Source organism: Benincasa hispida, chromosome 11 (genome assembly GCF_009727055.1).
Source record: "Benincasa hispida cultivar B227 chromosome 11, ASM972705v1, whole genome shotgun sequence".
Taxonomy (NCBI): domain Eukaryota; kingdom Viridiplantae; phylum Streptophyta; class Magnoliopsida; order Cucurbitales; family Cucurbitaceae; genus Benincasa; species Benincasa hispida.
In genome coordinates this window covers 37,041,890-37,051,869 of record NC_052359.1, presented here as the reverse complement: position 1 = coordinate 37,051,869, position 9,980 = coordinate 37,041,890, and the positions used below count along the sequence as shown (strand labels likewise).

Here is a 9,980-nt window from a genome sequence, read left to right as displayed (position 1 = left end):
AAATGTTTAGTCTCATTATATAACATCGTTCATAATAGAGACTTACATTTCACCAAGATGACCATAGGTAACATGACCTGAATCCTGAGTGAGTTGTGAACTCTTGCCTATGAAGGTGGTTCTTTGATTTCTATGGGTGAGAGTGGCTAGATCACCGATTCAACAAGCCTACCATTTTGGGGATTCGTCTTATTGGGGAGTTGGGAATACAGCTACACAAGATGGAATTCATTCCTTCCCCGAGACAGGGGTAAGTAGATAAATTGCTCCCTTAAAGGCTGATTCCGGGTCTTGAACAATGTGACATCACACCTTCTCCTGGCCTAAGAGTGGTTTAGTCATAGTAAGATTATGATCTATTGTTCATATGAGCTCATTCAGTCTCAACATGAATGATCAGGATCATATCACTTGTAGCACTTTATAACAATTGTAACAACTACAGGTCATGTTCGTATTATCACCAAGATAAGGTATCAAACCTTATTCATCTATTACAGACCATTTAGGTTATCTCTTAAACATAATCCACCTGTATGTCTCCACATACATGTTTAAGTTACAGAAGATAACCTTGGATCTTAGTTTATTGGTTTTGTGGGTTAATGCTACTAAATATAAAATAAAATACCTCTTATTTTATTAAATAAATAGATTTTTTGTACATTACAATTACAAACTACATGACCCACAATATTTAGGACATCAACCCCAACAATAAGTTTATTGGGAGTACATCAATCTTTGTAGTGTTATATGTCGATAACATACTCAATCAATTAATGAGTAGGCTTATTGCATGACACTAAAAGGTTTCTTAAAAAGAATTTTGAGATGAAAGATCTTGGTAATGCTTCTTTTATATTAGGAATTGAAATACTGCGAGATCATTCTCAAGACATTTTGGGATTGTCATAAAAGAACTATATTGAAAATACTGAATAGATTTGGAATGAAAGATTATGCTCCAAGAGATATCTCTATCGCTAAATGTGATAAATTTCATTTAGGTCAATGCCCAAAGACATACTCGAGACTAAGGAGATGCAGAAGGTTTCCTATGCGTTGGTTGTTGGAAGTCTAATATACGCTCAACTATGTATGCATCTAGATATTGCATTCATAGTTGGAGTGTTAGGCAGATATTTGAGCAACCCGGAGATGGACCATTGGAAAGCAACCAAACAGGTTATGAGGTATTTACAGAGAACAAAATATTTTATGTTCATTTATAACCTACAATTAACTACAGTAATACTATTTGAAATACCTCTTTGTTACAATATTAACTATTTCTTACCCATTATCTCTCTCTCCTTTTTTACAGTGTTTACTCTTTTTTATTAAGAAAAAATAGTTTTCACCCTAAACACAGACTATTATAATTTAAACTAAAATAGTTTATACCTTAAACATAGACTATTATGAATCATAAATTATTGTATCTCATAAATTATAATAATCACTAACTATAATAACCAACTCAACGCCCTAAATGGCCCTTTAGTATTTTACAATCCACTACCACATCATTTTTCCATCTTTTTTTTAAACATGGAAGCTAAAGAAGGATTTGTTTCAAAACATTTACTAAGATTAGGGTTAAAATGAAATTTTGTAAAGACAAAAGTAAATGAAACATACCTTAAAGTTCTTAGACATTTTTTTTTTCTTTTCAAGGAAAGTTTTTAGACATAATTGAATCATGTGAATTGTACCACTGCATCATATTTTCTTCTTTGCTTTTAACAAAAAAGTAGGGATATGGGTTGTTTTGAAATAATTTAAAGTTTAAGAGCAAAAATAGAACCTTCAAGGATATTTTTGTATAATTAACCAAATCATATAAATATAAATATAAATTAACGCACATAAAAGGCCAAAATCCTCTTTCATATTGAATCTGTTGTGCGAAGAAATATGGGCCAAGGCCCATTAAACAGCAAAATTTTTATGGGCTTGAGCCAGATTATCTGATTCTCTAATTATCTGTAAAATGGCTCAACTTATATGATCCAGTCACTGGGTCAAACTTAGGCTCAAGCGTCAATGAACTTCTTGGGTTAGGTCTCTTTGTAATGAAACAAGGGAAATTATGAGAGAGAATTTTATAAAAGATCCAATTCAAAATTTATGAAATTAATTTCTTTTTCTCCCTCCTTTCCTTCTTCCTACTTTTTCTTCTTCCTTCCCCTTCCTTGTTGACCTTCTCATCTCCCTCGCCTCTGTTTGCTTTTTTTCTTCCTTCCCTCCCTCATCTAAGATTTTAATTTTGGCAATTTTTTGTCGTAGAGCGAGAGTATGAGAGTGTGAGAGCGAGAGTGCGAGAGCAAGAGGAGATCGATCTACGTGAGAGAGAGGAAAGAGAGAAGCACAAGCGAAAGGCCCAATTTACATGCATGAGGTTCCATTTCAGTAATGTCACCCAAATCTAAACATGAATAAAAAGTATATTAAAAAAAAAAACCTCAATTTCAAAAAGTAGGGCAAATTTCATTTTATCCCCCAAATTTCGGTCATCCATCCAACCAATACAAATTCTAAAAGAAAAAGGTAGAACANAGAACAAAAACGACAAAAAAAAAAAAAAAAAAAAAAAAACCCAATTTTTATATCATTTTTTTAGATTTGAAGGATGAAATGTTTAGATCCAAGAAATAAATATGTTAGGTCCAATGATGCCAAATCTTATTCAACCTTTTAAAGCACATGTAATTCAATAGGCTAACTGTTAGGTTTCATAGGTTCCAACTCCTAAGGCCCAGCCATATAAAAGGGGGGAAAAATCCTATCCTAAAAGCATATTGGTTTCCCAAGTTAAATGAAAACAGCTGACATTTTCATATTGTGATAAAATAAAAGTTCACCCATGCCCCATTTCAAAGGTAAAGACAAAGCCATTTCCAAATTTTGGTTGACAAGTCAATTTTACTTGTTTGGAGTTTCATCCAACAATCTATAAGGCAACCCTTTTGTTAGGTCATCCTTACTTTACTTGGTTTTAAAGTTTGAATCCCTTTTCTTTTTTTAAAACAAATTTCTATGCTATATATATAGATTGCTTTAACAATAAAGGTTTGGTAAACAAATAGGGAAAAACTCACTTTCTCCCATACATTTAAGTTTTATAAATTAATTTCAATTCACTTGAGCTAATTTGCAATTTGATCAAAAAAATTGAAATTACCCAAATAACAGAATACTAAACAAAAACCAATTTTATTAGAGGTGCAAATCTAGTAACATATTCATGCCGTGCCTTAAGAGTATTATATCAAAGTCATGGTCAAACAAAAAAAATTCATCCCTAAAATCTTCAAGAACTTAAGTTCTATTCAATATGATTTTTATAAATCTCCCTACTACAACCCTAAAATGATTATTTGTAGCCTTACAAGAAAATAAGACGATTAATTAATTAATTTCAAATTACTACTTAATCTAAATTAACAACCAAACAAATATTAACTCAAATTACTAATTATCCAATAATTCTTCACAATAGTGAATGTAATCAATAGACATAAGATATGTACTATCAACCTCAATATCATGTTGAACTATATAAAAAAAAATTGAAAATTGAAAAAAAAAACCACATTACATTTGACACTCGTTTAAGCATAAATTAAAAAATTGAAAATTTTCCCTTGAATATTACAATCTGATTGGACTATGTTTTTACACAGATTGAAAAAAAAATCATTACATTGAATTAGGAGAAAAATTATTGACAAAAGGAAGAATATATGATGTGTTGAGTTAGTTCAAATAAATTTTCTTTTAAAAAAAATGTAACAAATAATGAGTGTCTGTATAAAGCTTAGACAATATGATGAAGTCTTCTATCATCATCTTCAAAGCTTGAAATATCTTCACCATCATCAGAATCCTATTTCAAACACAATAACAAAATACTTTCAGTCAACCATGGGAAAAAGACCTCAAACTTTTTCCCTTCTCTTGTCTTTCAAAACAAAAAACATAAAACTCACCTCGTGATTCTGATACTGATACCGATTTCGATAAACACTATTTTGAATAGTGGTGATCATTCGAATTATCACATACATGGGAAAAATAATTCCACTGGCTCTTAAAAAAAGCACCTAAAACAAATACACATAACAAAATATTTAGAGTGTATTTGAAATGCATTCTCAAGTATTTAATTTAAAAAATAAATCATTTTGAAAAAAAATTAAAGTATTTGGCAACCGTTAAAAATAGCTTTTCAAAGTGTATTTTTAACAATTTTTATTGTTAAAACAGAAATGAATTTTTGAAAAAAATTTTCTTTTCCATTAATCCAACTCAACCGTTAATTAATCTATCTTCCCTGTGTAGTTGACTTAAAAATATTAGGACAAATTACAAAATGATAGTTACAATTATACCCTCAAACTTTCAATGATAAAAATTGAAAACTTTTGCAAATGTTAAAATTCGACCCTCAAACTCACAAACTTGTAGAAATTGTAACAATGGTATAACTTTGAGAGTTCAAATTTTATGATTTGGAGTCTAATTTCTACAACTATTGTAAGTTTGAAGATCCAATTTTAACACTTGTGTGAAAACTCAATTTTTACAATTGAACGTTTAAGGGTGTAATTACAACTACCACCTTACTTTATGAGTAGTTTTTGCTAATTACTCTCGAACAACAAACTGAACCGAACCGAATCAAGTTAAGTACTCACCGTGGCAACTGTAAATGGATACTCTGCAGTGCCAACAGCAACCACATCATAGAAGTGTCTCACCAACAACACTAAAGTAAACTGCAAAAACATGAAATTAAAATACAAATGTGAACTTTTATAAAGTCATTAGGGAATCTTAGTATCAAAAGGATTTAAATTGTTTTTGAAAAATTTAAGGGAAAAAAGAAATAGTGGCCAAGGAAAGTGATGGTAGGCTGCTAGGGTCTAACCGTTATTTGTTGGGTTGGTGAGCTACATTATATTATTATTATTTTTTACAATATAGTTTTTAATTGAGTAAGGTTTCATTGATAACCAACCCCACCAAGAAATTTTACCTTTTAGCATATTTTTAATAAATTAAAAAACAAAAACAGTTCAGTTAAAATTACTAAATAAATAAATAAATTTAGCATATGAAAGTAGGTGGAATTAGAAAAAATAATGAAGTTAGTGTTTGGCATAATGATTTCCAATTATGTAGTGCTAATTTACATCCACTTAGTATTTATTTTTATGATAATGTAGCAATCAGGCTTTGTTCATATAATGGGCTTAGCACCAACACAACCCCTAGTCATTCAATGCTTAGGGAAATTATAAAGCCTTCCCTTTTTTATTCACCATGTGTTCAATTCTTCTCCTCCCATGATTATTTAATCTCCAATGATAATTTAGTTAAAAATTTATCTTGTTTCTCAAAAACAGTAAAAACATTTCCTCTTGCATAATTTTTTTTAAGAAAAAACTATAGCTTAAAAGACACTTTAGTCGTTACTTTCAATTTTAAGGGTAACGAATTAAATCATTTAATCCCTAAACTTTAATTAATTGGTAATGATTTAGTCCCTATCTTAAAAAGTATTATTATGATTTAATAAAAATTTCTTATCTGTATAGATTGATAAATTGAATGAAAATAAACTTTATTTATAAATTATAAATATTAATTTGTCATGTAATAAAAATTAACACTTAATTATGATGAAAATTTTGACAATTGGGACAAAATCATTATAAATTGAAGTACACTAAATTGTTACTAAAATAATATTATACCTAGCCCAATAAATCGAATTTAATAACTTTCATTTCTATTAAAATGATTCTTAAATTTGACCGTTGTACGGTGAAATTAGTATCACTACTAGTTAAATTTCAATTAACTATTTTATTTTAAAAAAATTTGTGGTGAAGCTTGAACATTCCAATGGTAGGATAAAATTATCTTTATAGGTACTATATTTATATTTTTAGAGTAATCCATTTAAATGATAAAATTAATTTTGCTATATTTATAAATAAGTTAACTTTGTGATTGGAGACCAACTTTTTTTTAATATAATTTCAACACTTCGTAAGTCAAAAATCAATTTGGCTAGTGAATTATTAATATTAATTTCTAAAAAAGAAAAAGCAGAGCAAAAGTTCAAACTAGGTTAGGTGTGATTTTTAACGTTGTGTAAGCCTTTGAGCTTATTCAATTTTCTGTAATAGATCTAATCTATTACCAATCAGTTACACCGATTCATATATTAAACATAAAATCAAAGTTTTTAGTAAACAGTTTCAAAAATTTAAGAGAGTTTATTAAACATGGTTCATGATTAAAGATGTAACTTAAAATTTAACCTTCTAATCAATCTTAAAAATTAAACTAATAGATTAAGAGATGCTAGATCTTTTCAGGTACATTCCCTAATGACATTTGTTAGAATTTATTAGAAGAAAACAAGAAAAAAGGTAATTAAAATAGAGAGAAACTTACGGTAAGAGCGACGGATTTACAGCAGGAGGCACCGCGGTCAGCGGTGGTGGAGCAGGCAGTGTCCAACGCGCCGCCGTCATCGGGTGGCTCTGCCGTCTCTTCGTCCTCGCTTCTCGGGATTTCCACACTATTCCTGTCAACCAAATCGTGTATATATATATATTTAATTTTCATTCCCATTTCTTTAATTCAATCCAATTTTAGTATTTAATATTTATTTTTATTTTAATTCCTCAATGTTCGAAAAAATCGCCAGCAAAGGCGATGAATTGGCTGTAAAGCATGTCTGGCTCGTGCTTTAAGAAATTTCTCATTTTCCATCGGAGTACAGTCTGGGAGCACATTTAAATTTAAAGAAATTTGAAAAAATAAAAGAGAAAAATAAAATAAAATACCTTTCTAGTTTTTTAGTTTTCTGACAGTTTTATTTGGTAATGTTCCAATTTTATCCACAAATTTTAAATTTAATGCCCTCAATTTTAGAATGTTTACATTTTCACCCAAACATTTTTTAGTTTAGGTGGTGTTCATCCAAAGGCAAATGCAATAAACCAATGAAAAAAATAACTCCATTTGATTATATTTATTGTGTTCCGTAATTAAAATGAAATGTAGGACCTACTCCCAAGTTTGTAATAAAAAATGCAATCTAATTAAAAAGCAAAAAATATCAATCTGATTGTATTTGAAAATTAGATGAGACTCGCTACCTTTATCGTTATCATTAAAAACATTATTATTATATTAATGAGAGAATTATTATATTAATGAGAGAATTACGAATTTGTCACATTTACTATTATTTTTATTATTAGTATTATCGTTGGTTCAAACAGTAACAATAACAGTAAATGTGACAGGTTTATAATACTATGTAAATGCAATAAAAAACAATCAAATTACATTTACAATTCAGAATCGTTAAGATTGATCTATCAATAAAATCTTATTACAATTATACCATTTTTTATTACAAATCGGTAAACATGACCTTAATTATATTTGGTTTCAATTCCTCTAATGTTCACTTTAGTTTTTAAATTAAAGTCTAGTTAATTAATTTAAAATAACCACGAGTGATATTTTATAGTTAATTTCAATGGTGATGGAAAATTAGTAAATATTAATTAATTATAATTTTTTTAAATTAATTAATTACATTAATACAAAAGTGTGTAGTAAAAAAAAATTAAACTTAAAATCGTAAATTTTGAAAGAAAAATCTAGGAAAAATGAAAATAAAATTAAGAAAATACCTTATGGTGACACCTGGATCGGCGTGTTGAGGCTTCTTAGAAGGTGCAGTATATCCTGGTTCGTAATTCTGAGAGAACCAAAAAAAAAAAAAAAAAGAAAAAATTATATTCATTCTTCATTTTCAAAATTAGAAAATATAAATAATAAATTCAAAACAGTACGTGGAGTAGTCAGAAGACTTGTGACCAACATAAAAGATTTAAATATTGTTTTTTTTAAAAAAAGGAGATTTAAATGTTGTTTAGTCCATAGCTCTTATTTATTGTAATTTTAAATTTCTAAACGCAAAGAAAGAAAATATTTTAGTTTTTTCCCAAATATTTCGACTCTAAACTGAAATTTCAAATTTACTGTTCTTAAAGCTGAATTGTTTTTTCTTCTAACAAAATACGTGTTAATGTCCGGTTTCCATTAATAATAACGCATTAAATTAAAACAGTAATCTTTAGAGGAAAAAAAATAACCAGTGGTATTAAGATTAAAATTGTAAATAAAATAGAATGTTTTAGAAGCAAAATAGCTAAACTTTATGGGAGATTGAAAGTTCAACTTTATGAACAGAGAAAGAGAGAGACTTGAACTCAAAGAAAAAGACGAATCCCATAGAAAACTTCTTCCCCCTTTCCCAAATTTTTTATTGAAATCAAACAGAAAATCATATCCTAAAAAACAGAGCATAGAAGAAACCCATTACAGAGTCCAAGAACACAAGTTTAGAGACTCCAAAATTCAAAATCAACGAAAACCCACTTCAAATTTCGTGGAAAAAAATCGACCCAGAAACTCAAAAATAAAAAAACAAGAACAATTTATTTAAAAGAAAAAACCGAACCTGGAGACAAATTTCACAAACTGTGCTGCCTTTTTCGCTGCACCATCTCTGAATACAATCTCTGTGAGCGAACTGAAAAAAAAAAACCCAGAAATTAAAAACGAAATCAAATTAAAAACTCAAAGAAAAAGAAGAAAAAGTTGATAGGTTTTGAAAATTTTGGTGTTACCTTAATGGTACCTGAACAAGAACAGGGGGCTTCGAGTTGAAGAGGGCTTTCGAATTCTTCTTCGTGGCAAATCCTACAGCGTGAAACATCGTAGGAAGTTTGAAATTGAAAATCATCCACATAAACAAACACTTCACCCATCTTCTTTTTGAACCAATTTTTGAAAATTTTGGGTTTTATCAAAATACTCTGTTTTTATTCAAAAACTCTCTGTCTCTGAGTCCAATTCTCGGTTACCTTCCTTCTTTTGTGGATTCTCAGCTTTAAATAAAAGAAAGTGAATCTGAATTTCCCAAATTACCCTTGGGTTTTTTATTTTTATTTTTCTTTGGGGTATTTTGGGACCGACGTGGACTTTTGACGCGTTGGATGGAGGACCTTAACGCAACGCCAGTTCATAAATTGGGAGAATGAATTTGTGATTGAATGCATTAATATATGAACACAATAACACATTGAAGTCAAGTCAAATAACTTGGATTCAAAATCATTTATGATTTATTTAGATACAAGTATGATTTTACTTTTGTTTTATATTTTTAATTAAATGGTGACAAGGTATAATGTTGATTAATTAGTAAAAAGGTTGGGTATAAATATAGCTTGATTCCAAGATCTGTGGCTTCCTTTTAGGTCAAGCCAAATCGACTACTAGAAGAAGGTGAGTATAGATATTGGGATTGATGCCCTAAATCTCGTGGGTTCTATAGTTTATAATTATATTGTACAAACAGTTTATTTATTTAATAAAATTTGAGGTATTTTATTCAACATTTAGTAGCATTAATCCACAAAATCAACAAACAAACATATAAGGTTATATTCTGAAGCTTAAACATGTATGTAGAGACATACAAGTGGATTGTGTTTAAATGATAACCTAAAGGGTTTGTAGTAAATGGATAAGGTTGGGTACCTTATCCAGTGACACTACGAATACTACTCATTTTATAGATGTTACAAATGTTGTAAAGTTCTATAAATGATTTGATCCTGATCATTCATGTAGAGACCGAAATGAATAGTCTCATTATATAACACCGTTAATAGTAGAGACGTAAATTTCACTAGGATGACCCTAGATGACATGACCTAAATCCTGAGTGAGTCGTAAACTCCTGCCTATGAAGGAGGTCTTTTGATTTACATGGGTGAGAGTGGTCAATTCGCTGACTCAATATGCCTACCATTTTAAAGAGTCGTTTGATTGGGAAGCTAGGAACACAGCTACACAAGATGAAACTCACT

At 29.3% G+C, this 9,980-nt stretch overlaps 1 protein-coding gene across 2 annotated transcripts; it reads right to left on the bottom strand.

Annotated features, from left to right (window-relative positions):
- Positions 1-3,605: 3,605 nt before the first annotated feature.
- Positions 3,606-8,991, bottom strand: LOC120089938. 2 transcript variants are annotated; one of them, XM_039047384.1, is made up of 7 exons: positions 8,733-8,991; positions 8,564-8,635; positions 7,731-7,798; positions 6,475-6,607; positions 4,704-4,784; positions 3,996-4,109; positions 3,606-3,892 (listed from the first exon to the last, which is right to left on the bottom strand). In XM_039047384.1, exons 1-7 carry the CDS (start codon positions 8,871-8,873, stop codon positions 3,824-3,826), a joined length of 678 nt encoding a protein of 225 aa, XP_038903312.1. In that variant the 5' UTR covers positions 8,874-8,991; the 3' UTR covers positions 3,606-3,823. The 2 variants fall into 2 exon arrangements, with proteins under 2 accessions (XP_038903312.1, XP_038903313.1); XM_039047385.1 differs by having other exon boundaries at positions 8,744-8,876.
- Positions 8,992-9,980: the final 989 nt, after the last annotated feature.

Coding starts and splice junctions, on each gene's coding strand:
- LOC120089938 (XM_039047384.1), bottom strand. CDS start 8,873: ATGGGTGAAGTGTTTGTTTATGTGGATGATTTTCAATTTCAAACTTCC. Junction 4,785..6,474: donor GTAAATCCGTCGCTCTTACC/GTAAGTTTCTCT, acceptor ATGTTTTTGCAG/TTTACTTTAGTGTTGTTGGT. Junction 4,110..4,703: donor ATCCATTTACAGTTGCCACG/GTGAGTACTTAA, acceptor TATTTGTTTTAG/GTGCTTTTTTTAAGAGCCAG.